The 27,097-nt window shown below is 44.4% G+C and overlaps 2 protein-coding genes, 1 long non-coding RNA gene and 1 other non-coding gene across 18 annotated transcripts in view; 2 read left to right on the top strand and 2 right to left on the bottom strand.

Moving 5' to 3' along the window:
• The first annotated feature begins 3 nt into the window (after window positions 1–3).
• Window positions 4–12,360, top strand: LOC102546431 (uncharacterized). 14 transcript variants are annotated; one of them, XR_015641839.1, is made up of 5 exons: window positions 4–98; window positions 5,915–6,017; window positions 6,267–6,428; window positions 7,903–8,091; window positions 12,073–12,360. It is a non-coding gene; the product is annotated as an uncharacterized LOC102546431 (long non-coding RNA). The 14 variants fall into 14 exon arrangements; XR_015641836.1 differs by having other exon boundaries at window positions 5,911–6,017; XR_015641840.1 differs by having other exon boundaries at window positions 4–105.
• Window positions 9,109–27,097, bottom strand: part of Atp5f1c (ATP synthase F1 subunit gamma) — a 22,205-nt gene continuing 4,216 nt past the window's right edge. The window contains exons 2-9 of one of the 2 annotated variants that reach the window (NM_053825.2): window positions 21,883–21,917; window positions 21,042–21,173; window positions 14,547–14,751; window positions 13,890–14,098; window positions 12,692–12,847; window positions 12,210–12,306; window positions 9,824–9,860; window positions 9,119–9,236 (exon numbers count right to left, since the gene is read on the bottom strand). In NM_053825.2, coding sequence (NP_446277.1) covers window positions 9,854–9,860; window positions 12,210–12,306; window positions 12,692–12,847; window positions 13,890–14,098; window positions 14,547–14,751; window positions 21,042–21,173; window positions 21,883–21,917 — 841 coding nt within the window. In that variant the 3' untranslated portion in view covers window positions 9,119–9,236; window positions 9,824–9,853. Of the gene's footprint in view, window positions 9,237–9,823; window positions 9,861–12,209; window positions 12,307–12,691; window positions 12,848–13,889; window positions 14,099–14,546; window positions 14,752–21,041; window positions 21,174–21,882; window positions 21,918–27,097 lie in introns of both variants that reach the window. The other variant, XM_087589660.1, reaches the window with a different exon arrangement.
• Window positions 23,874–27,097, top strand: part of Kin (Kin17 DNA and RNA binding protein) — a 17,912-nt gene continuing 14,688 nt past the window's right edge. Inside the window, exon 1 of the mRNA XM_087591544.1 lies at window positions 23,874–24,208. The gene's annotated coding sequence lies outside the window, so the exon portion shown is untranslated. The remainder of the gene's footprint in view (window positions 24,209–27,097) is intronic.
• On the bottom strand, window positions 26,442–26,570 carry LOC120097988 (small nucleolar RNA SNORA17). The gene has a single exon (XR_015642067.1). It is a non-coding gene; the product is annotated as a small nucleolar RNA SNORA17 (small nucleolar RNA).

Genomic DNA, 27,097 nt, shown 5'->3' with positions numbered 1-27,097 from the left:
CCTGAACACCGGCCGGAAGCCGAGCGACTGGGCGCAGGTGGAGTCTGCGCCTCCCTGACAACAGGTGCCAGCGTCTTTCTCTCCCGACTGATGGAAAAGTAAGAGGTGACCATCGCTGTGTTCAGGGGCAAACCAGGGAGGCAATGCGTGACATTGGAATGTTAAAGAGTTAACATTAATAGTGTTGCTAGCGATTTACATGTGAGACTAGGGAATTGGGAATTTAAGCCACTCCTCAGCACACGGATTCGATTCAGTTTTCCTTTGAATTTAAAAAAAGTAAAAAAATAAATTAAAAGACGAAATAGAAGATAATATTCGGGATGAAATAATGGCCACTTGGGCGGTCTGAGTCAAATCCAAGGTGTTCACTCAGGAGGCTGGGGAAAGAGAATCATAAGCTAGAGGCCAACCAGAGTCACCGAGAAAGACCCCGGCTCTAAAAAGCAAACAGAGCAATAAACTCAAGTTGTTCATTGTGTCGTTCAATGCTCTTCATAACAGGGCTGGGAAAATCTTACGTGTTCAATTAGTGGGAACCGCCCCTACCAGTAGTGAGCAAGATATTATTTTAATGAAGTTTATTCTTCCCTTAAAAATAGTTCTGGTTTGCGTCTTACTAGTCAGTAGTCTATCAAGGACATGGAGAATGCAGTTTCCTACAGAGGTCGAATATGCCTTTAAATCCTTGAGATTGATTTTTATCCAGAGAATGGTTGCCTTGTCTTTCCCGGAGCTGTCTTCCAGCACTAGTTGAATTTTGCCTGACTCTTACACGGTACCAGAAACCGAGATGATATGATAAATAGCTTGGGTTGAAATAGTGGGATGTTTTTTCCCCTGTGAGTCTCAATCTTGTTATGTTGTCTGATCTGCCCTTAGTCTTTTGGGCTGAAGTGATCCTTCCACTTCAGCCTCTACAGCGGAGGCGGCTGCTGTAGATCCTGATTACTCAGATGCAGTATGAAAGTTTCAATTTGCAGCCTTTAATCTCAGTGCCGGGCAGGCAGAGGCAGGCGGATATCTGAGTTCAAGGCCAGCCTGGTCTACAGAGCTAGTTCCAGGATGGAAAAATAAAAAGTTTCAAATTAGAAGCCAAACTAATTCCAGTGACTACTCAGCTAAACCAAACCCACTTCGGCTGAACTTAGCCACTCCATTTCTCAGTTGTGCCTGCCATATGAATTATTGCATATTCGGTATATAACTTTATGCGCCTTCTCCAGTAAATCGTTTCTGCGCAGCTGTGATGACCAATCTCAGTAATCAACATTTATTTACTACATCTGGAATCAAAATGACTAACACCCAAATGACTGGTCACACCGGTGAGGGATTACTTTTCTTCATTAAGTCATCTGAAGGGGGACGAGCCACTACTCATCTAGATCTTTTTTTTTTTTTTTTTTGGTTCTTTTTTTTTGGAGCTGGGGACCGAACCCAGGGCCTTGCGCTTCCTAGGCAAGCGCTCTATCACTGAGCTAAACCCCCAACCCCCTCATCTAGATCTTTGAGGTGGGACTATCCATCTTTAATATGGCTCACTCCTTCTGCAGCCGATAGATAGATAGATAGATAGATAGATAGATAGATAGATAGATAGATAGATAGCTTGCTTTCCCTTTGCCTGTTTGCCTTCACTCTAGCTCACAAGTGCGTTCCTTCCCTGAAAGTAGAGATTTCAGAGTGTACTAAAGATCAGCTGAGACATCCAACCTCTCGCACTAGACACCTCCTGAATTATTGGACCTTCTGTTTGTAGGCGCCATTGTTGGGTTAGCGCCTATAGCCTATAAGCCCGTCTACTAAATCCTCATTTTATATATCCAGAACATTTCTTTTTTAAGTCTTGAAATCCCAGTAAATCTGAAAACGTTAAGTTTGACAAATGGCAGTCGGGAGGGGAGCAACAATACTAGGTCCATTGATAGTTCTGTACCCAAGAATCAGGAGCCTTTTTGATGCAAAAATCTCAAGGATACTTTACATCTCTAGTCTTAATTGAACTTTTTTATTTTTTGATTTTTCAAGACAGTGTTTCCGCGTAGCCCTTGGCTGTCCTAGAACTCTAGAGCAGGCGGGCTTTGAACTCAAAGATCTGCCTCCTTTTGCCTCCCAAGTTTGGAGTGTGCCACTGGGCCTAGCTCGTTTCTACAACTATTTGATAACATCTAACATTTCCTTCCTTTGAAACTCATACCTTGGATTTCACCGCCCCCCCCCCACCTCTTTATTTGCCTTTGTATGGTGGGAGAATTTTAAAACTACAGAAAAACTGAAACAAGATTCACAAATTATTAACCTTTTGCCACATTTACTATATATGGGTATATTTTAATTAACTTATACTCACTTTTTCCAAGAACGGTTTGAAAGTAAGCTTCAAACCTCATGGTACTTAAGTCTGAAAAGCCTCAGCACTTATCTTCCCAAACCAGCATAGCTCCCTGTGTAACATATGGTTCTATGTATGACCATATGTCCACGACTTCGGTTTCCCAGGAAGCTAAGTGTGGGATGGAGCGAACTCTACAGCAGGTTTATCCGGGAGCACTCTCAGGACACCAAATGTGGGAGGGGAGGAGTGGGAGCCAGGCAGATACACTGTCAAGGAAGCCCTCAGCTAATCTCAGAGTGCTTGCTGAAACTACTGGACCTTTACAGTGCCAAATTCATAGGTCACTTGGTGTAGACTTTCCAGGAAAGGGTGTGTGCTCTTAGTCCAATGTGCCGTTTATAGCTGAGTCAGTTCCAAGGAAGGCCAATGTCCTTGAGGCCTGAGGAGCTCGCTAGTACCTTATAATATTCAGCACAGTTCATCTGTTTCCCCTCTCTTCTTCCAGAGGTAGTGGGAGTTCTCTTCTGAGAACATCATCAAAAGGGAAGTCTGGAAGCTGTTACCACTCTTCCTACTGCAGATGGCCCCACTTCTATTTTCAGGGGCTTGGTCAGGCCCCATATGTAGGGGAGGGCTCTGAGTTCTAGGTTTCCATGTCCTTTCTAGAATGTGGCTGCTGACCTTGTCATTTCACCATCGAAATTGAACAAAAGCACCCAAACAGACCACCAAGCAGTGATCTATTTATTGCCCATTAGGGTAACAGCCCAGTCTTCTCCTATAATCAGGATCAGCTGCCTAGACGGGCCTCCCCACTGCTGCCTCTTGGCTGAAGTACTAAAGTAGTACCTACAACCTTTGTTCCTTACAATAGGACGTTTACCGTCTCTGCTGGTAAAAGCCGTCCATTTTGGAGATTAGACCCATAAGCCTCCAGAACTCTGGGTTGCAGGAATTGGAACAATTATCTAAGTACGTCCCTGGGAGTGACAGCAGGTGGAGAAACGTCAGCCTCTACTCCACGTTAGCTGCCTGTTGAGAACAAAGAAAAGCCATCGACTAAGTTATGTACCGAGAGGGTCCTCAGAGACCACCCCACCAAGTGCTTCCTATCAGCTGTGCCAGCATGGTGATTTCAGGTGGTACAGGGCATTGACAGTGGATTTCCCATCTGGTGCCTTTCCTAAACACCGCTTGTAAAACAGATCCCTGGGCTGGGACAGTTGTGTTTTGGATGAGAGTGCCCCCCATGGGGTCATACATCTGAATAATTTGTCCCCGGTTGTTGGAACTGTTCTGGAAAGATCAGGAGGCGTGACTTTGTTGGAGGAGATGTCACTGAGGGTAGGCTTTCAGATTTCAAAAGCCCATGTATTCCCAGTTCTGCCTCAGGCTTTCAGATCAGAGGTAAGCTCTTAGCTATTGCTCCAGTGTCCTGCCTGCCTGCGTGCCCCTTCTACATCCAGCCATGGTCATCATGGATTCTAACCCTCTGTAACTGTAATCCCCAAATCGAGTGCTTTCGTTTATGCATTGCCTTGGCATAGCGACAGGAAAGTAACCGAGACACCAGTGGATCAGAACCGTGGGCAGGAATGTCCACTCAGCAACACAGTGGCTGCTCTTTCTAGTGTTGAAAGGGCAGATGCTGTCTGTCACCTTGGTCTCTTTGAAAAGCCTCAAGGGACTTTTCCTGAGCATCTGTAACACAGTTCTGCAGCTTGGTAGCTTAATCAACAGCCGCTGTCTTACAGTTCTGCAGGCCAGCATGCTTGGCTGTGCCTGAGCCCCTTCTGTCTGGGTTACAGACTGCTGCCTCCTCTTGGTGAACTTTATGACCTATGTCTCAGTGTGCACAGTCCTCGTTTCTCTTCCATTTCTTAGAAGAACAGCTAGTACAGTGAACTAGGACCCGTCCTTATAACAGTTTAATATGACCACTTTATTTTATTCGTTAACTTTGTGTGTGTGTGCGTGTCCACTTACACGTATGTGCAGGATTAGAGTACAACTTGGGAATTAGTTCTCACCTACACTTGGACCCCAGGGGACAATCTCAAGTCTTCAGGTTTGGCTCCAAGTGCCTTTACCAAGCAAGCCATATTGCCAGTTCAGCATTACTTCTGAAATGCCTTTTCTCACCCAGGTGTGCACGCCTTTACTCGAAACCCTGGGGAGGCAGAGGCAGGTGGAGCTGTGAGTTCACAACCAATGAGACTCTGACTCAAGACAAACAAAACAACAACAAAAACCCTAAACCGAAAGGCTGTATCTCCAAATCCAGTCATATTCTGAGGGGTACCTGAGGGTGGGGTTTCACAATCCTATTAGAGGAGACAAAGCTTACTTACTTCATCACACACACACACACACACACACACACACACACACACACACACGCGCGCGCGCGCTTTGGTTTCCATTGCAAGAAAGTGCCCTAGAGGTTGTTTATTGCTCTTGCCCCTAAGAAAGCTTTCACAGTCCAACAGTGACATCGTGGTACTGTCCCATTTCATTCTGTTCTTGATCTGCCTCTTTGGCCATTCATCTATGGATGGAGGTTGGCCTTTCCTCCTCTCCACCAGCAGGACATGAAGAACTGTGGTGTGATCGTTGTTCTTGGTGAAGGCGAAGTGCTGGTACAACCTTAACCAAGACAAGTGGGAACGGGCTTCCCTTCTCAGTAGCTTGCTTGTACCCTGTGAGCCCTGATCACGAATTCTGGATGTGCAGTCTTACTGAAAGTGTGAGAGCAAAGTCTTTGAGACAGGCTCTCTCTGTATTCCTGGCACTCACAACATAGACCAAGCTGGCCCCAACTCACAGTGGGCCTCCTCCCTGTGTCTCCATGCCACCTAATCTAATGTGCCAATCTAATGTGCAAAGTTTTGGCTTGGCAGTTTATCCGACCTAGCTTGTGTTCCTTGCTATCCCTCCACACCCTTCATCTCTCTTGTAACCCAGCGCATGGTAGGTATCTCTGCAAGGCTGTATGGTTCTGGGTCATACATACGGCCTTAGAATCAGGGCTTTGCGTTGTGGTTTACCCTTTAAGGCTTGTGCTAAGCCTACAGGATTACTCCCACCTCAGGTGTCTGCAGTACTGCAGTCTACTACAGGCCTGGCCCTTCACAGACGCCCTCCCTATTCTGGACCTTAATCAAACCCGGGAGCCATTTATGCCATCAGTGTGTAGTTCAGAGGGAATTCCTAAGCATGACATTCTGCTTCCTGGCACGGTGCTTCCTTCCCCAAACTAGAAGGTGCAAGACGCGATCCTCTAATTCCCCATGACTCTGTAGATGTACCTCAGTGAGTTAGGCCATACGATCATTAAGATCTTAATCGCATGGCAATCCCTCGGGTTTTGGACTCCCTCCATCTCCTCCTTCCTCTTCCCCTTTCACCTCAGCCTTGGAGGCTAGCAGGAGCTCTTGGTCTCCTCACTCACAGCAGAACTGAGTCAGCAATGACCAAATAAGGCCCTTTTACAACAACCTATCGTCCCATAAAATGGGGCAATCTACAACTCCTAATATACTAAGTTGAACTCCTTTTTTTATCCCTTTGAGACAGGCCTGGGACTTGCTATGTAGACTTGTGTGAACTTAGAGACCTTCCTGTCTCTGCCCCCAAGAGTGCTGGACCTACCTACCTACCTGGTTGAATTATACTTTGGGTGAGTTTTATGGCAAGTGACCTGTATCTCAGTAGAGCTGCTATTTTCAAACACGAAGTTTAGAGGCAGCAACCTCCCTTCTCTCTGCTTATATATGTGGTACTGGGATTGAACCTCTGATGGTCCAAGCCATAAAGCATCAGACCAGCACATGAGGTTAAGGGCAAAGGAAGTCAAATGTCTGTAGCCAACTTACTAGGACACAGAGGCAGACTTCTGAGCCCAGTCCCCATTACTCTCTCTTGCTAGATGATGAAAAGAGCAGAGGATACCATGACAAAACCTGATATTGAGATAAAAACCAGTGCTCAGCTACACAGAATCCCAGTGTTTGGCAAGGTTGGGGCAAGAGGATTAGGAGGCCCGGCCCAGCCCAGCCACATAGGAAGCTCCACGTCAGCCTCCTTTACGGTAAGACAATATTTCAGAACAACAAAGTGGGCCAGAGAGATGGCTCACTGACTGTTCTTGCAGAGAACCCTGGTTTAATTCCCAGTACCTACTTGCTCACAGCAAGTCATAACTCTCCTTGTTCTACCAAAACGTCAGCCAAGGACAATTTCCCAAGGATCAAGAGAGCTGTAGAGAGATGAGGAATACCCCAGTGACTCTGAAACTGGGCCTTGCGCCTTTGCAATAACTCCCCTGCAGTCCAAGGAAACAGGTTTGTTTCCTCAGAGAGCATCAGATGGTGGGGCGTGGAGTTTGGCTGGTGCAGGTGCTGGCTGAAGAGTTAGGAGATCTGAGGTGGAAATGCTTAGCTCCATCCCTCACCCACCTTGATGCTGACTTCAAAGCCTCCACTCTCCAGGGAGCTGGCAAGAATCTGCTAAGACCTGAAGATACTGATACAGGTAGTGGCCCAGTACACAGCCCAACAGCTCACGAAGTGAAGCTCAGGGCCTCCAATACATTCACAAGTACAGACATTTTATTGTTTTTAATGATTTCTTTACACATGTGAACTCAGGACCTCTGGAAGAGCAGTCAGTGCTCTTAACTGCTGAGCCATCTCTCCATCCCTTCAGTCCCAAGTACAGATTAATGAGCCTGGAGTAGACACATCAAGGATTTCCAGGCCTCTAGAACAAGAATTGGCAGTTAAAACAGGGTCAAACTGGGTACACACACACACACACACACACACACACACACACACACACGATTTGTACAAACAAACTGACTGTGCAAGAAGAGACCTTATGTGGCCCAGAGGCCTAAGGTATTTACTGTATGGCACTTTATGAAAGTTGTCAAGCCTTTGGAACGTGAGAACTAGGCATTTATGCAGGGAAACACTGAGTCATAACATTTAAAATTAATGTTTTAAATAATTACAATACTTGGGAAAGAAATGGAGTAGGAGATTTACCAGAAGAGATTGGAGAACATACAAAGAAAGGAGAAATTTGCAAACCAATGTGAAAATGGATTCTGGAAAGTGGGGCAGTGGGAAGGAGGATGACAGGGTAGGGGGATCTGTCTTTCTCCTCACTCAGCTACTACAGCTGAGTCACCGCTCAACGCCATCATGCCAAGACCACCATTCAGAAAGACCAGGCCTGAGCCCTGCATGTTTTCCGGGGGAATTAGAGGTGAGGCTCATCATTTGCTTACCGTGTGAGACTGTGTGTTCCCCTACACTAAACATGCAGTTCTCACAAGAAAAATATCACTGATGAAAGGCCTCAATAGAGTCATTTGGCGGCTTAGCGGACAAAATTAGGGGAACCACTTTCTAACATACTCAGGGAAACTGGTGTGTGTACCACTAAGAATGACAAGAAAGTGTGGTCCTGCTCAGAAGGCGAGTCTGCCATAGGTCGGGCGGACACAGGCTATTCTTAATGTCGACTCTGTCAAAGCCCTGCTTTCCTCCCTCCAGGCATCTGGGATGCAGAGAGCACCAGTCCTCCCAGCACTCCGCGCTGTCCTGGAAATGGAAAGTGAGCTGACTGTTAAGCCAAGTCCTGAAGAGAGAGACCTGAGAGCCCTCAGGAGTCTGAGGCCAGCAAAGACAGGATCCTTTCCTGACAATCACTGACCCGTCCACGAGGGGCTCGTCTAATAGAAAGTAACCAAATTCCCCTATGATTCCAGAGCCACTGTGATGTCTACATTCATCCATCTGTTGGTGGACATCTTGGTTGAGCCTGTATCTTGGCAACTGTCAATAGTGCAGTGTTAAAAACACAGGCATGGGGGGCTGGACAGATGGCTCAGTGGTTAAGATGCCATCTCTCCCAGAGGTCCTGAGTTCAATTCCCAGCAACATAACCAACCATCTGTAATGAGATCAGACGCCCTCTTCTGGTGTGTCTGAAGACAGAGACAGTGTACTCATACATAAACTATCTAAAGAACAACAACAAAACCCCAAACAAATCCAATAAGCCCACAGGCATGCAGATACCCTTAGGGTATGCTGACAGACTTCTTCCGATATACAACAGAGTGGTGGTATATAGCTGGGCCTGTGGGAGTTTTGTTTGTGTTGTTTTCAGGAGCCCTTACACTGATTTCCAGTGACATTAAGTGCTCTATTTTAAACAAATAGAAAATCCCTGACCATCCATCCCTGTTGGAATGGCTAATATAATGTAGTACATGCACTTCAGGCATTCACATTTTATGAGACAAGTACACTGACGCTAGGAGGCCAAAATACAGATCAGACCCCTGCAGATGGAGTTGCTGGAAACTAAACTTGGATTAACTACTAAGCTATCTCCCCAGCCCTCCAAATCTTAACGGTCATCTATGTGCGACATCCCTTCTCAATGCGCACAAAATATTATTTAAAAATTATTGAAACTATCTATGCGCCTGAAATTGTGAGGCACTTTGGTGAGAAACAGTAAGCTGCCCCAGCTGTGTGAATGACATTTCCCAGCAGGCATGGGAAATGCCTGGGACTGGCCTGCAGATATTCCTGCCTGGGACCCAGAGCTCTAGGCCATTGAAGGTGGGCAGAAACCTGTAAATCCAACCTGAAATGACCTTCTGCTGAAGGACTTTAACAGCACAGGGTCACCATTCCCAACCACTTACAGTACCTCCTTCTGAGAACTTTATTAATAGTAAGACTGAGTTTCTCATTGTAAGTTGTTTATTGTAAGATAATTTACAAACATCCTGCTGTCTTTGTGACTCAGTGGACCAAGTTTCTTCTAACAAGGACAGCAATCAGTTAAAATCAGCTGCGTTTTCCTTCTTCACCTGAAAAACAGTACAGAAATGGGAGTCAAACAGGAAGTCCCGTGAAAAGTAAGAACACACCCTTAACGGGGCCCAGAGGCCTGCAGTTCCACAGAAGGTGCAGGTAGCTCATAGTTCTGGTCTGGGACTCTCGGCTATGAGGGAAACTCGTATATAATAACACTGCCCTCCTCATGGAACTCATGGAAATGGCTGTTTCTCCACAGGCTACAGCAGAGTGGAGAAAGGACTCTCCTAGGAGCCAGCCGTCAGGAGTCAGGACCATAGCCTTGAGAAGCACTGCTCTCATTAACCTATACGTAATACACTACAGTAATTCAGGTTCTCAGTGCCTGAATTTACCTCCTTGTATCCACACCTTCCAGAACACAAAGGCTCACTAGCAACACCCACATCTAATTCTCGGCCTGCACCCCGTACTACCCGACCACACCCACAGTTGGCTGCACTATAAACCAGCCTGCCCAGCTAGCCTGTCTGCTAACTAGAAATGCTAACTAGTAACACTAACTAGTAACTGCTAGCTTTGGTGATACCTAGCAAGGTTTCCTTGTTGAAGGCTTAGGGGAAGAGTATATGAACTTTACCTCTTGTCTGAGGATGTAACTTGATTCTCATTAATCCCTGGTTATTATATTAAAAGAAACAAGAGCACAAAACAAGCAGGTTAGTAAGCAATCCATGCTAGTTAACTACAGGCTATTTCTTTACATGTTATCCTGAGCATACAATGCAGCAAACAGTTACAATCTTTAACAACCATTCAACATATGATGCTGTAGACTGCAATGTAGTTAGAGGCAATAAAAAAATGTTCAAATAGGCAAGACAACATATTTTTATATCTTTAAAAATGACATACAATTGAAGAGATTAAGCTGACAATGTAAATATGATTCATTCATTCTTTTCATTTTAACACTAAAAGCCAGTTTTTGTACTAAAATCTGAACAACAATCCCTGGTAGGTTTCAGAGCACGCAAACCCATTAATAAAAGTGAACCACTGTCGAGACTGCACAAGTAACCTTCACAATACACACGTTCACTACCTAGAAAGTGAAAATATAGTTCCAATAAGATTACTTTCTCTAAAGTCTTAGCTCAACGTCTCAGTTTCCCTCTTCTCACTGGTTTAAGTGAGGTTTCTCACATCCCTAAGCAAGAAAAAAGGCCCAGTCCTAAGCTACAGAATTTAGATCCTCACAGTTCATACCTAGCATCTCCCATTTTAGAAGCAAAAAAGGGAACTTGGTATTTGCTGGTTCTCATACTGCTCTCAGATTTTGAGAAGTCTACTCTTTCCCCTAAGCCATGTCACAAGATATACCAGCTTGGCATTTGACAAAAAAGTCATGACTTAATCCTAGTATTAGTCTTATGTCATAGGAGACAAAGTCCCGGGAATCAGACAGAGTACCTTAACCATGTTTATAACCTGGACATCAAGGTGCTCTATGCTGATAAGGCAGTGATGGCCTGCTGGGTCAGTCATAACAAAGCTATGTTAGAGAGCAAAACAGCTTAGGACCAGGATGCTCACCCAGACAGAGAACAAGCTGTAACTTTATATGCCACTGACTCAATCAGTTTTAAACACCGCTCCCTCCAAGGCTTAAGGACAGGGACCAATAAAAGTCAATTCCTGATAAAATAGCATAGCACTAAGACACAGTGTGTGGTCAGGTGCTAAAAGATGCCTCACTTAGACAACAAAAGTTAGGTTTTTTTGGAAGAAAAGATTCCCCTCGCCCAATCAAGGAAGGTGAAGAGTTGTCAGATGAAGAATGAACAATCAGAGAGGAACTGAAGCCCAGACAAGACCAGACACCTCTTGGAAGTGAAAAACAGGATGATGTGTTTAAAGACCTGGGAAGATCAAGGTTCAAGCAAGTAACTATACAATTCTATATGAGAAAGATTGCTGATGGCCAGAAAGTACAGGTTTACATGCAACAAAGTAGACTTTTTTGAAGGCTGAACCTGTAAAAAGGCAGCAAGGAAGTATCTTCCCCTTGGGGGCTATACACTGTCTTTTTTAAAACCCTTTACAATATGGCCCCAGACCAAAGTTTCAGTAATCTCCATAATTCTGTATTGTCTTCTTTGTGTCCTCATAACAAAGATAGTATATTCTCTGAAAACAAGCACAGCCTCTACTACACCTTGAGGGTCTGGCATCTACAAATTACATCTTTCTTCAGACTAGCCCTGATGCCACTAGGCAGGCAGAGAGGAAGCCCGAGCCTATGACTCTGGGAACCGCTCAGGCAATGCAGCAAACCCCTATCCCCAGCAAACCCTTTTACAGTTTAAAAAATGGCATGAAGACAGGAAAGATTAGAGCGTTCTAGAAGGTAAAACTCAGAGAACTCAGTGGCCAGTCAGGAGGAGGAAAGCCTTAGCAAGCCAAAGGCAATCACCACATGCTTCCTCTGTTATAACAACCTGCCTGGGAAACTGCACGTGGTTGATGGCCAGTTTAATCTTTCAACAATCCAGACATTATCTGGCGGAAAACAGCATGCTATTTTATGGTACTCATTGGTATTTACCAATGAAGAATATTTAGTGACTTAAAATTCTCATCATCCAGTAATTAACAGAATTATATAAAATCAAACCTAAAACTAGTCTTTAACTGAGAAAGTTTGGCTTATAGATACAATTAGTTCCAAAACCAGACTTTCCAAATTGATACTGAATTATTCACGGCTTTCTCCCCAATACTTCAAGAAAGTCAACTGCATACAAAGGCCTCTCTCAAGATGGGAAATTAAATTTGAACATTTCAGCTCAAACCGTAAGGATAAAGCAGAGATGTCTTTTCCATCAGGATTGATGAAAGGACACAGACGCTGCAGCAAGTCTTTTCGGTTGTAACAGAACAGAAAAGTCAACGGCCCGAGGCTCGCTGACCCACGTGCGTGCGGAGAGAAGAGCGGCTTCACAGGCACCAGCTACACTACTTACAGAGCAGCAGCCCCGGAGATGATCTCTATCAGCTCCTTCGTGATGACGGCCTGGCGGGTGCGGTTGAAAGTCAGCGTCAATTTATCAATCATATCAGCTGCAAACAAAAGGGACAGACAGACACCACAATAAAACGTTTTGAAAAGAGTAATTTCTACTTAATTGAAGCAATTAAGAGTTGAAGTAAATTCTGCTGCAATTTGGACCCCCAAACTGGCCTTTCAGGTTGGTAGGAATTTAATCAAGTTATTTTTCACATTTTCCACAAGCCATGTTCATGGTGCTTGCAAATCCACTATCAAGTAAGATGGACACCTCAACAAAACACTCTTTTAACATTTTTGGTGCCACTCTGAGCAACACTCAGACAGACGCACGCACGCACTCTGGCAGAGATGCAGCTAGGCTCTAAGTGTTCCTGGAGCTTTGTCCAATCCCTTGTTTCTAGCATGGGCTAACGATGTTGTCTAGCATGGGCTTACAGGCGTTCTTGCTGGCGTTGTCCATGGCGGTCATCCTGGCACTCTGCTCACTGGTGGTGGACTCCTTCAGGGAGTAGTAGATGATGTTGGCCAGATTGTATTCCTGGTAATTCTGCAGCACGTCAGCATCAATGTCATCATAAATGCTCATGTTCTCTGTTAAAACAAGTCAAGAGTGTCCTTGAAGAATATAGATGAAGCTTATTCATATAGCTCATGACTAAGGATTCTAAATGATCTTGAGTTAAATGACTGTTCTAATAATTCAATTTCCATAGCATATCATCAGCAAAAACATGCATCAACAGGTATTTAGCTTTTAACCCCAAAGATAACTTTAAGCTGGCATTTAAAATAAGCACTAAATTTCAAAATTAGGGGGTTGAGAATTTAGCTCAATAAGGAGAGTGTTTGCCGAGCAAGTGCAATCCTCAGCTATCAGGGGAGTGTGTGGGGGCTTAGGTTTCATGGTTATAAAGCTCTCCAAATAGCAGCTAGCCAAGCATTTGTCACATATACATCATTCAATATTTTTTTAATTAAAAAAAAATCAAAGACAATCTAATAGTGTTATACAAAGGACTGTGCATTTGGAGACCAGCCTGAGCTAAACAGCAAGTACCCATGTCTAAGGAGGGGGAAAAGGGGTAATTATACACAACACCCCAAAGTAAACTCCACAGATGAAATATAATACACACAAGGTATGCTGTTTCTGGCAAAGGTGACTGTCCAATAATAAGATGACAGAGTTCAGTGGGCATAAAAATCAGTTACCATGAGCACTTTAAACCTCTAACATCTGACTGCACAGCAGTTGTTTGCAAACTGCATCAAGCCAATTTTTAACAAGGCTTTTCAGTCACTGGAAACAGGAACTTTCTTACTAACACTGGTCAGTAAAATGACAGATCAGAGCTCGGCTGTCTCCAGCTTGGTTAAGGTGTCCTGGAGGGCACAACAGTGCTGCTGCCTTTCTTATTTTATCTTATGAGTATTTTGCACACATGTATGCTGTGTACTATGTGTGTGACTAATGCCCAGAGTCAGAAGGGGGTTAGATGTGCAATGACAGACAGCTGGGAGCTGATATGTGAGGGCTAGGAACCGACCCCACGTCCTTTGTAAAAGCAGCAGGCGCTCTGAACTACAGAGACAGCATCCCAGTCGCCACACCTGCCGTGTGAAGGCGGCTTACCAGCAGCCACGACGGTACTGAAAGAGAAGATGGGCTTCTCTTCTGTCTTGTAGGAGATAACAGACTTGAACTGATTAAAGATAATAGAGCCTTCATCAAATTCATATCCCGAATTTAACAACTCCAAGGCAATGACCGATGCATCTCCAAAAGTAGGGGGCTTCCGCCCCACGTCTTTGAAGGACACCAAAAACTGATCAGAGTGAGTCCTGGAAAGCACACAATAGGTGAGTGAGATACTGCGTTGTGAGAAAAGAGCAAAAGAAAAAAGTTATCATAGGCCAGGGCTTTTTGTAGGGATGTGGGAGGTGGGTTAAGTTGTTCTATACATCATGACTTCCTTTAAGGGCACCTGCAAAAACCAAGATCTACAAGTCAGGCCCGTCTACTGTCCAGTCTTAGTGGACTAGTGGTCCTTTCTAGGATTACTAGGCTGTGACAACTCAGGATTCCTTCTTTAGCTTAATGCCAACAGCTCTGGTAAGCTTCACTGTATTCCACTCCTGGTATAGAGGAGAGCCCATGCACACACACAGTGTAAAAACCAACACACAGTATACACAAACACTCCAATGTATCACGAAAAACTTCTCTATCTCAGTCTTCCATTCGCTCAGGTTCCCACTCTTCTGAACATGGAACACATGTCTCATTTACCTATAAAGTATGCTCTTGATTTTTTCACCAATTCCAACAATCATAACTTCTTTCCCAGCTGCTGTGAGGGCAGCCATGTCATTCTTCATTTGTTTAGCCACGGAGGAATGAATAGCACCACAAAGGCCTCGATCCGAGGACACACCAATAATGAGGTGCTTCTTCTTGTCCTCAGGTCCCTTAATCTCAGCCTTCTCATACAGAGCTGAAAAACAAAGTGAGAAGACCGCTGAAATGACATTTATAGTGACTGTAGTGATAATCTCTAATTAAAAGGGAATGAGGTAATTTACACTTTGCATGTCTGTTGGATCCGTCCTGGTGAGCAGAATCAGGGGTGTTTGTGTGTTTATTCTATTACTACCAGGAAGGACACCACTGAGGGTCAATTGGTGGCCAGTTCTTTGTGTCTTAAATGACTTAAATGCCTAGATATAACCAAAAGCAGAACAGAACACAAAAGTACCTGCTTAGCTAGACATCAGATTTCTATACAATGTGAATTCCCAGCATAGATAGCTAAAATAATAAGCAAGCATTCCTGAGCCACTCACTTAATCCCGACACCATTAAGCTCTTGTTTTATAAGAAATGTTGATACTGAAGTTATGGGTGTGATTTACCTTTGGTATTACTCAATCAACTTTCCTGGTCTGGTTTTTAAGAGGTAAATGCAAAGAAGAAAATCAAGTTGGATTAAAATACCTGGATCTTACAAAATGAATTACCTGCATCAGAAAACAAGTCGAGGGGCTGAAGAACCATCAGACCCAGGGGTGGCCCTCAATAGCTGGCTACAGCCAGGACTGCAGGAGCATCTCCACAGCCACCACATGCACTCACGTTCTGTTCTCATTACAAAGCATGGATCTCACGTGGCTAATGTCTAAGTGTCCCTCCCCGAGCTGAAAGAGAGCCTGAAACTACAAAGTCCAGGGAGTATGGAGGACACATACATCTACTTAGATCTGACTACTGCATAGGAGATATTTAAATGAACGTCCATTTACTGGCTGGTACTGTCTGGCAGTAGGACTCACTCTTTAGCTCAAATACATCAGAAGTTGCCAGGATCTGATCGCTCCATTTACAGAAACTCGTCAGTTCTCTCAGGCAATTTCTCCCACATAAGTGAAGAATTTTGTGGTTATAAACATGAAGGAAGGATTCCTTATTAGCAAGAAAAGATAAACAATTAAGTGACTCCCCCTTTCAGAAAAATAAGCTACAGATTTGAAAAGAACTTTCTTTCCGAACATTAGCTTCAATTTCTGATTGAGCAGCAAACTATAGGGAACCAGAGGTATGGCTCAAGAGTATAGTGAGACCCTGTACAGATTATTCAGTGTCCACTATGGCACACATTTTATGCAAGTTAGGTGTCCAAGGCTTCACTGGCCGAGGCAGCTCACTAGCTGTAAATAAAGCACTTTGTCTTCATGTAAAATGTCTTTTGCGGGATTAAGTGTATGCTAAAAGATAGGGAAGAATGCAAGAGAGCTTATCACAAAGGCAATCCACATGTAATGAGTACACATGCTATATACACACACACAGATCACGCTATCTTCAATTTGGAAACAAGCAAAATTTCAGTTGAAGTGTGCACATATGTATTGGTGTCTATGTACATGTATATGTGTGAGGGTGGCCTCAGAAATCAGAAGGGGATGGAGGGTCTTCTGGAAGAGCCAGTTCTTGCCACTAAGCACCTCTCCAGTCTCCCCACTTTTTTTTTTTAATAACTCATTACCTTTTATGTTTAGCAAGTGTTTATTGTCCTAGTTTTGGGCCTGCAGGAAAGATGTTTTTATTCTAGAACAGTCATTCAAATAATAAAACAAACAAGGACACAATGGGCCAAGTTCTAATTGTTAAGTTAAAAAGACATCACCACCACAGCCCACCCCCACCCCCACGGGATGGGGGACAAGATGGCCCAGGTAGTAAGTGCTGCCCAACAGCCATGACGTAAGCCTAAGGACTGCACATGTAAACCCCACAGGTGCTGCTGCACACTGTACTACAGTGCTGGGATGCAGACAAATGATGGATCCCTCTATTCAACCCCCGGGCTCACTGGCCCACCAGACCAGCCAAAACTGTGAGTTCCAACTTTCCGACCAGTCAAAGAGCCTGTCTCGGCCAAAATCAAACTAAATGGAAAGAAACTTGAAGCAATCCCTCTCAAATCAGGGACGAGACAGGGCTGCCCACACTCTCCCTACTTATTCAATATAGTACTTGAAGTCCTAGACAGAGCAATCAGACAACAAAAGGAGGTCAAAAGGATACAAATTGGAAAGCAAGAAATAACACTATTTGCAGATGATATGATAGTATACTTAAGTGACCACAAAAGTTCCACCAGAGAACTCCTAAGCCTGATAAACAACTTGGGCAAAGTGGATGGATATAAAATTAACTCAAACAAATCAGTAGCTTTCCTCTACACAAAGGATAAACAGACTGAGAAAGAAATTAGGGACATCACACCCTTCACAATAGTCACAAATAATATAAAATACCTTGGTATGACTCTAACCAAGCAAGTAAAAGATCTGTATGACAAGAACTTCAAGTCTCTGAAGAAAGAAATCAAAGAAGACCTCAGAAGGTAGAAAGATCTCCCATGCTCATAGATTGACAGGATTAATATAGTAAAAGTGGCCATCTTACCAAAAGCAATCTACAGATTCAATGCAATCCCCATCAAAATTCCAACTCAATTCTTCATAGAGTTAGAAAGAGCAATTCGCAAATTCATTTGGAATAACAAAAAACCCAAGCTAGCAAAAACTATCCTCAATAAAAGAACTTCCGGGGGAATCACAATCCCTGACCTCAAGCTGTATAACAGAGCAACAGTGATAAAAACTGCATGGTATTGGTATAGAGACAGACAGGTAGATCAATGGAATTGAACTGAAGACCCAGAAATGAACCCACACACCTATGGTCACTTGATCTTTGACAAATAAGCTAAAACCATCCAGTGGAAAAAAGACAGCATTTTCAACAAATGATGCTGGTTCAACCGGAGGTCAGCATGTAGAAGAATGCAAATTGATCCATTCTTAATACCCTGTACAAAGTCCAAATCGATCAAGGACCTCCACATAAAACCAGATATACTCAAACTAATAGAAGAAAAAGTGGGGAAGAGCCTCGAACACAAGGGCACTGGGGGAAATTTCCTGAGCAGAACACCAAGGGCTTATGCTCTAAGATCAAGAATCGACAAATGGGATCTCATAAAACTGCAAAGGGCACTGCCAGTAAGACAAAATGGCAACCAACAGATTGGGAAAAGATCTTTACCAATCCTACATCTGATAGAGGGCTAATATCTAATATATACAAAGAACTCAAGAAGTTAGACTCCAGAGAATCAAATAACCCTATTAAAAAATGGGGTTCAGAGCTAAACAAAGAATTCTTGGCTGAGAAATATCGAATGGCTGAGAAATACCTAAAGAAATGCTCAACATCCTTAGTCATCAGGGAAATGCAAATCAAAACAACTCTGAGATTCTACCTCACACCAGTGAGAATGGCTAAGATCAAAAACTCAGGTGACAGCCAATGCTGGCGAGGATGTGGAGAAAGAGGAACACCCCTCCATTGTTGGTGGGAGTGCAGACTTGTACAACTATTCTGGAAATCAGTCTGGAGTTTCCTCAGAAAATTGGACATAGTACTACCTGAGGATCCAGCTATACCTCTCCTGGGCATATAGCCAAAAGATTCCCCAACATATAACAAAGACACGTGCTCCACTATGTTCATAGCAGCCTTATTTGTAATATCCAGAAGCTGGAAAGAACCCAGATGCCCTTCAACAGAGGAATGGATACAGAAAATGTGGTACATCTACACAATGGAGTATTACTCAGCTATCAAAAACAATGACTTCATGAAATTCATAGGGAAATGGATAGATCTGGAAAATATCCTGAGTGAGGTAACCCAGTCACAAAAGAACCCACATGGTATGCACTCACTGATAAGTGAATATTAGTTCAAAAGCTCGGAATACCCAAGATACAATCCATAGACCACATGAAGCTCAAGAAGGATGACAACCAAAGTGTGAACTTGAGTCCTTCTTAGAAGGAAGAACAAAAATATTCATAGGAGGAGATATGGAGACAAAGTTTGGGGCAGAGACTGAAGGAATGGCCATTCAGAGTCTGCCCCACCAGGGGATCCAGCCCATATATATGCAGCCAGCAAACCCAGACAATATTGCTGATGCCAAGAAGTGAATACTGACAGGAGCCTCATATAGCTGTCTCCTGAGAGGCTCTGTCAGAGCATGACAAATATAGAGGTGAATGCTCACAGCCAACCACTGAACTGAGAACAGGGTCCCCACTGGAAGAGTTAGACGTAGGAATGAAGGAGCTGAAGGGGTTTGCAACCCCGTAAGAACAACAATACCAACCAACCAACTAGAGCTTCCAGGGACTAAACCAACATCCAAAGAGTACACATGGAGGGACCCATGGCTCCAGCTGCATATGCAGCAGAGGATGGCCTTGTTGATACCAATGGGAGGAGAAGCCCTTGGTCCTGCCAAGGCTGGACCCAGCCCCCAGTGTAGGGGAATGTCAGGGTGGGGAGGTGGGAAGGAGTTGGGGAATAGAACACCCTCATACGGGGTTGGGGATTTGGCTCAGTGGTAGAGCGCTTGCTAGGTTCGGTCCCTAGCACCCCCCGGGGGGGGGGAGAACACCCTCATACAAGCAGGGGAAGGGAGGCTGGAATAGGGGCATTATGGAGGAAAACCAGGAAAGGGGATAACATTTGAAATGTAAATTTAAAAAATTGAATTTAAAATAAAGTAAAGATGTGGCCGAGGAAGACACTCTCCCCCTCTGGCTTCTACACACACCAAGTGTATCCATATACTTATCTGACACAGACTGAATGGTGGAGTAGCGAGAAGAGTCCTGAAGACAGAACAAACCCTGATTGTACAGTTAAGATACAATAGTCAGGTCTTGGTCCAGAGTCCATGCCAATGCCTCAGCCATAAGCAGCACAGACTCTTGAGCAATCTCCTAGGAGTTAGATGCAAGGGCATCACCAGCCTGCAACTGGATCTCCTCGGGTCTCTGACTGTTGGAATGGCCTTCATACTTAAATGACCTTGAGACTGCAGAAGAATTGTTGTCACATCAAAACCTGAGGCACAGGCTGGAAAGATGGCTCAACAGTAAAGAGCACCCAGTGCTCTTGCAGAGGACCTGAGTTTGGTTCCCAGACCGCATGGCATCAGGCAGCTCACAACCATCTAATTCCAGTTCTCGGGGATCTGACGGCCCTTCTGACCCCTGTGTGCCCTTTTACAGACAAACAATTCAAAATCTTTAAAGCAGAGCATTTCCCCACAGATGCATTAATAAAAAGGTGTGTAAGTTCAAGAGCCCTCCGCTACACGGCAGTGTTGCTGACAGTGTGGACTGCTGTAGATGGTCATGAGAACCCTGAAAGGACACTTCAGTCTTGGAACCCCCCACCCACTTCAGAGTTTTCTTCATGTTCCTTCAATAACTCTATCTCGGCCCTTACCTCTGAAATATGCTGCCTACCTCAAAAACATTTCTTCAAAATTCACAGTGGAAAAGCCACTGTCCTACTGCCCTCATGAGCACCCACTCCAGCCTTGGGACAGTGTGCTTTGCTAAATAAAGTGTTGTATTTCCTGTCTCTTCATTCAGTTCTTTCCTTCAAGATGAAAAACCTGTGAACCCTATCATAACGATGTGAGGAATAAAGTATAGGAAGTGACACTGAAAGAGAGCGGGCTGGGAGTGTAAAGGTGACTGTGGAAACCTGCACAGAGCAAAGTAAAGAAAAGGATCAGCAGCAGTGTGGGCAGGGAGGCAAAGCAGGAATACAACTGCAGAGAGGCTTGAGGGCCACTGACTGACTCCTGCATTCTAACTGTGAGCAGAGAGTTGCAGGAGGACAGAATGAGGTCATTCCCGGGTAATCACTGCGGCATGGGGCAAGCACACACTACAGAAGAGCGGAGGCCAGGCACCAGCTGGAAGGCTGTAAAGGGCTGAACAATAGGCACTGATCTAATCCTAACCTGCTGTCATGTCCCTCCAGTTCAAATCTGCACCATGCACTTCCCACAGCAAGTCAGTGCTTAGGGCTTGCTGGTCCTATAGAGTGTGGGCACAGAGGACACATCTTAATCCAGGGTAAGAAAGCACAATACTGCAAGAATTTGGATAATGCAATTACAGTTAAAATGGGAAGTTTCCTACCTCTTTAATTTTGCTCATCTCTAAGACAAATAAATCAGTACAAAATTATCTAAACACAAAATCTAAGTTCCTGCCACTTTTCTCTGCAGGAAAAGCAATTTGGGATTCCCTCTCCCCAAGTGTGTCTCTTCTGCAAGTAGACAAAACCACCCAGCACAGATTCCTGTGAGCAGATCCTCTTGGTGTGGCAGGCCAACTCTCCCAAACTCACCCAAGGAGCCTGTCCCATACACTCGAGCTGGCTTCAGCTCCCGCTCAGCCCGGGCGTACTTCGCTGCTGCCACCATCTTCATAGACTTGGTAATCTTCTGGATGTTTTTGATGGACTTCAGTCTCCTGGTAACTAAAACATTGAGGTGTCATGTTAGACAAGGGGCAGCAGTACACCATCATCCGTGAATTCAGAGGCCCTAGGAAAGTGCCAAGCAGAATAATGAGCTAAGGCCTTCATCAGCAAGTACTGGAGCTAAACTAATCTCAATGACAAACTGTCAGCAGCCTCCAAGGAGCAAGACTGGCTCCTTAGGACATAGAATGAACACTACATACACATACTCTATTAAATTGAACAACAGCCTTACCTACTTACCTCATACCACTATTTTTAGTTGTTTTAATACTAAATTTAATGAACACACTGAAATAGTATAGATTTACTAGTTCATTATTCTGCAGGCGATAAAGACCAACATTCTTCTGTGTCATCTCAGATGGTCTTTCAAAGATAAAAATCCAATACACACAATGTAAACTGATTTGTCAACTCTTAAAAAAGACACTTACATGGCATATATACATATGTATCATGAGTATGTGTATATGTGTTATTTTGCATGAGTGCACGTGTGGACCAGTACCACGGTATGCATGTGGAGATCAGAGGACAACTTGCTGGAGTTGGCTCTCTGCACCGAGGTCCGTAAGTTTTGTGGTTAGAACCTTTATCTGCTACGCTATGTTGCCTGCCACACTGGCATATTTAAAAAATTATTTCTACTTGTCAAACTTCAGTTTGTCTTAATTTGCATATTGAGAGAGAACAACATACTTACTGTCTTTCAGGGTTGCCATGTTTCGAACTTGGATCCTGAGGATAAAGAATTAAAAAACACCTGAGTTCTTTTGTTTTAAAGTAACTTTGTTAAACAAGAATGATCAGTTACGGCTTGCTTTAATACACTGTGAGGCAGACTATAGATGCCGACCTGAGCAGCTCTGAATAGAAATGTCTGCACATTCACACTCTATAGGACCAGCAAGCCCTAAGCACTGACCCCTGATGGCTTCCCCAACACTGGACTTCTACTTCCCTGCTTTCCAGCGCAGAAAGTCTGTCCCGCTGTTAGCTGTCTAATTACACTTAAAATTCAGGACTGATATACAACCCACCCCTATGAGGTCAGCCTGGTCTAGACAATGAGTTCCAGGACAGCCAGAGCTAGTGAGTCCCTGTCTTAAAAACAAAACACGACAAAACCAACAACAATGGAAAATTACACTCAGACCTATCACACTGGCAGGACCCTGAGTATTTAATGTGGATATCAGAGGACAATTTTTTCTCTTCAGCAAATATATTTCCTACAGTTTTTATATTTGGGGGTATTGAACAAATCATGTTCTCCAAACATTTCAGGCAAGATTCACAAAGTCTCAATTTACAGAAGATGTAGTCAAGCATTTGTGAAGTCTTTAAAATTAGAGTGCTGATACATAAGAGAGAACGGTTAGATTTTAAGAATATGCTCCATAAAACTAAGGTCTCAGCCCTAGGAGCAGAGCCGGCATGCTACATGCCTGACTGCACAGGACTGCAATCCAGCACTCAGGAGGCAGAGGCTGGTACTACCCCAGCCTGGTCTACAAAGTACGTTCCAGGACAGTCAGGTCTACACAGAGAAACCTTGTCTTCAAAAGCCAAAAGGAAAAAACCAATCCAATCTTTGGATTACTACAAGTTACTAATATCGGTAGTTGATGCTGTGCTAAGAAATAACTAATCAGCTATTTGTGCAGAGAGGACCCAAGAAGGGCATCTTCAGAACACACTTCTGAAGGGCAAAGTCTTGTTGGGGAGCAGTAAAATAAAGTCATGGGGAAGCAAGGGCCATGAGTTGTGTTGGAATATTAAATGTTTTATATCTTTAATATTTTTCTTATAGATGCCCTAGGAGTTTTACACACACACACACACACACACACACACACACACACACACACACACACACACACGCAGGCACACACATAGCATGAAAACGGAGGGGGATTACTTGGAGCAAGAGAGGTGATGAGCAGTGAATTAAGGATGATGAATTTAAAGACTACCACAGAATGCACTTCTAGTTCTAAAACCTTCCAATAACAAGTGGAGCTTAGAGAGTGGGCTCCAGGCCTTCAGCAGTGCAGCAGTGCAGCTTGGGGTGCTCCTGTCACACGTCTGTCTGTCCACGCTGACTGTTTAGGCCACTCACAATAAAGCATTCTGGTTTCCATTAACGTGTTTTCTTTCCTTTAAATTATGTGTTAGGAAAAATATGACAGCTTATACCGTTATAGGAGTGGGCAGAGAACCACAATGCAAAAGCTATATACTACACGGACTCATCCTAACCTACACATCTGGTACAATTTGTTCTTAACATGAAGTTTTGTATTAGCATATACTAATTATACAAAGTAACAGGTTTCAATTATGACATTTACATACATGTATGTAATGTAGTCCCATCATCCTCTCCTTCTTCTCTACGAGTTTCTCTTCCCAATCAATCAACCGTCCTTCTGTTCCATTTCTTTTTTCCTACCCCTGCTCCCTTTTCTGGTGAACCAATGAATTTAATGAATTAATTAAATTAATGAATTTAATTACCAGAGTAGGAATAGGGGCTATTTAGGAGTAAGTGCAACTTACCAGTGCTAGCACCAGTGGGAAAAAATGTCTCTTCCTTCCTCAGCAACCTTTAACTGCCCACAGATCCTTAGGAAGGGGCGGGGCCTATAAGCCCTTCCCACCTGGCAACAGTTAACTGCCAATAAAGTCTCCCACAGGGGGCCGGGGGTGGGGGTGGGGTGGGAGTGTGGGTTTCCTCTCTCCCCCAAGATGAATGCTGAAGGACTGAATCCATCACAACTGTGCACAAGAGTGCCACAGTCGTGCAACACCAGAAGACTGAGTTCTACAACACTCCACTCCACCCGATGGCTCTTACACAGTTTCTGTCCTTCGGGGATGATCCCTGAGCTTTGGAGGGAGTGACACTGATATCCCATTAAAACTGAGCATTCTACAGTCATCCTCTCAGCACCCATCCAGCCGTATGAAGCTCTGCTGCTAACTCTGACCACAGCTGGCTGTGGCACGCATCGGTGAGCAAAAACGTAAGTATTAGGAGGGGGCTTGGTAGGCACACCACGCGGTTTACCAAGACAGTAGCAGCAGCTTCCCTACAAAAGCTTATTCCCAGGATTACGCGAACTCCCTGCCACGCATTAAGTAACAAAAACAACCAGAAAGTAGATGGTCACGGAAAAAAATGTTTATAAGCCCACAAATTTTATTTCAGATGGCAGTCCCCAGTAGGAAATGAGGACGGGACAGACCCTGGCATAGGAGAGTACACGTGCACGCATTCTTAGAGGAAAGAGAAGCAGGAAGGTAACGGCAGGGGCTCTCTGTAAGGATTAAGTGGACCCTGGAAGAAAAGATAAGCTCTCTGGAGGAGCTGATTTTTTAGTAAGGCATAGAAAGAAAGACTAGGGGCTACCTGGAAATGTGTAAACAACAGCAGTTCTGAGAGCTTAGGTACAAATTAGAAAACCAGGAGAGATCATAGTTGATTTGAAAAACTAAAACCTACTCAAGCAAACAAGGCACATCCAGTTTCACATAGAAAGTATTGCCCTAGCAATGGAAGGCACGATGCACACAAAACAGACACTAACGCCTCTCACGAACTCAGGCACAAATATTTAAAAAACTCTACCCCATGACCAGGTAGGGCGCGTATTTCAGCTACATAATGCTTGTTTACTTTTTAAAAATAACATAGGCCCATCATAATACCAGGCCACAGAGAAAACATCATCAGATGCAGAATCAAACAGACTCTAACACCAATTCACAACAAAGTGTCTGAAAACCAGGGCAGAAAATATCCTTAAGCAAAACCTCTGACTTTGTGGTGCGCTTTCCCCCCAAATCTGGGAACAACCCAAGAAGCATCTCAAGCCTGAGTCACAGCTAAGGCAGCAAGGAAAGAAAAGAACTGAAAAGAATGTGTGGCATCTCCATACACGGCACAACTGTCTCCTAGAAATTCCCAAAGAATCTGGAGTGGCAAAAAAAAAAAAAAAAAAAAAAAAAAAAAAAAAATCTTTGAGGCCAGAGAGATGGCTCAGTAGGTAAGAGAAATTGCTATGTAAGAATAAGGATCTGAGGCTTCACCCCTACAAAAAGAACTACAGGCAACTGAGTAGCCCCAGGGAATAACACCTCAGTTGGTTATCCAGTGCCACATGGTCAGCCCTGATAGTACATACAGATATTATATATTCTCAACAAGATATATTTAGGGATTTGTATGTATCTATTGTAGGGTAAAAGGGCCAGGGAAAGAACACACTGACCTTGATTCCAAGTCCAAGCCAAGAAACTGAATCCCACCAAAGATCACCCTGGAAAGCTCTACCCCCAACCACACCCCAAGAAACCCTAGGTGAAGTCTGCCTTCTGCTCAGTTAGTGCTGCTTGTCAGCTCTCCGCCCATGCCCAAGTGAGGGTGTGCGCAGTTCTGCCCAGCCCTCAGACATCAACATGTCTCCAGAGGCAGCCCAGACCAGGGACATCCTCCTGGCTTTGGTGGTAACAGGCAGACCCCTGCTACTGCAAGAACAGGTCTGGGGCTATGTCAGCGCAGGCCAGAACCCCACCATGGTACCAGGCAGCATCACCAGCTATTTCCATCAGACCAGTCCTAACTACCCTCAAGTCTCCAATTCTGCCTCTCTTCATTGCACCTACATCCTTCTGTTTGTCATTCTCTTTCATTTCTCCACCACTTACTTGCCCCCTCTTTTTTTTTTAAAAGATTTATTTATATGAGTACACTGTATCTGTCTTCAGACACACCAGAAGAGGACATCAGATCCCATTACAGATGGTTGTGAGCCACCATGTGTTTGCTGGGAATTGAACTCAGGACCTCTGGAAGAGTAGTCAGTGCTCTTAACCACTGAGCCATCTCTCCAGCCTTATTTGCCCCTCTTAGTGGCAGCCCGAGTCTCTTGAGTGTCTGGAGTCATCTCAGGAGTGGTCTCAGGAGTTCTCTGCTCTGTTAGTGTATTATGGCGCCAGGCAGGAGTCATATTGAACATGGCATGCCCCCCCACCCCCGCCAGGCTGGGGATGCCAGACTGGTGTTCATCTCAGGCTAGCTCTCTTTCCCCATGGCCCTTGCCTAGTGATCTGTTCAAGCTCACGCCTCTATGAGCCCTTCTAGTCTCCAGCTGGCTTCCCATCAAACTGATCAGTCTCAGGCTAGCTCCATGCCCTGGCCCTCTGGCGCCAGACTAGTGGGGGCTCAGTTTTTTTTTTTTTTTTCAGAATTCTGAAATGATTAGGCTACTAATCATTCAGATGTCCATAGGTCAGAACACTGAGCATAGACATAGCCTCTCCCTCTCATCCACCTACTGACACACGTGACACAGCAGCCACACCTGCAACGCCTCTAGGGGCGGCAGCAGTGTGAAATTGTGTATTCCTTGGATTTTGGATGCCAGGTACAGAGGCAGGTGTGTGTGTGTGTGTGTGTGTAACACTTTTGTAGAGGAAGCCTTTCCCTTCAGATCTACAACACTTACACATACAAATACATATATGCATGCAGTAACAACAAAGGAGTGAGGACCCGAGTTCAAATCCCTAGTGCCTACATAACAGGCCAGGTTGGGGAATGGTAACAGAAGGCTCACTAGGGCTTGCTGGCCACCAGCACAGTTCCAGGCTTTAGGGCAGCTGGAATGCCTGTTGTCCTCCTCTAGCCTCGGCCCTAACAGTTAGTTCACACTGTACACACACCTAGAAATAAGTAATTTTAGGGAGGTTGCAGGACGGGAGATTAATTACGTAAAAGCTAATTGCTTTTATATATACCCTCAGCACCCACAAGGTTTAGTTTCAAACCCTTCTTACATACGGAACCCTTGATGTTCAAGTCCCACATATGAAATGGAATAATATCTCTATCTTCACAAATATCTCAATAT

The sequence above is a fragment of the Rattus norvegicus genome, chromosome 17 (genome assembly GCF_021556685.1).
Source record: "Rattus norvegicus strain SHRSP/BbbUtx chromosome 17, alternate assembly SHRSP_T2T, whole genome shotgun sequence".
Lineage (NCBI taxonomy): Eukaryota > Metazoa > Chordata > Mammalia > Rodentia > Muridae > Rattus > Rattus norvegicus.
The sequence above is the reverse complement of the archived record's forward strand: the minus strand, read 5'-3'. Positions and strand labels throughout refer to the sequence as shown.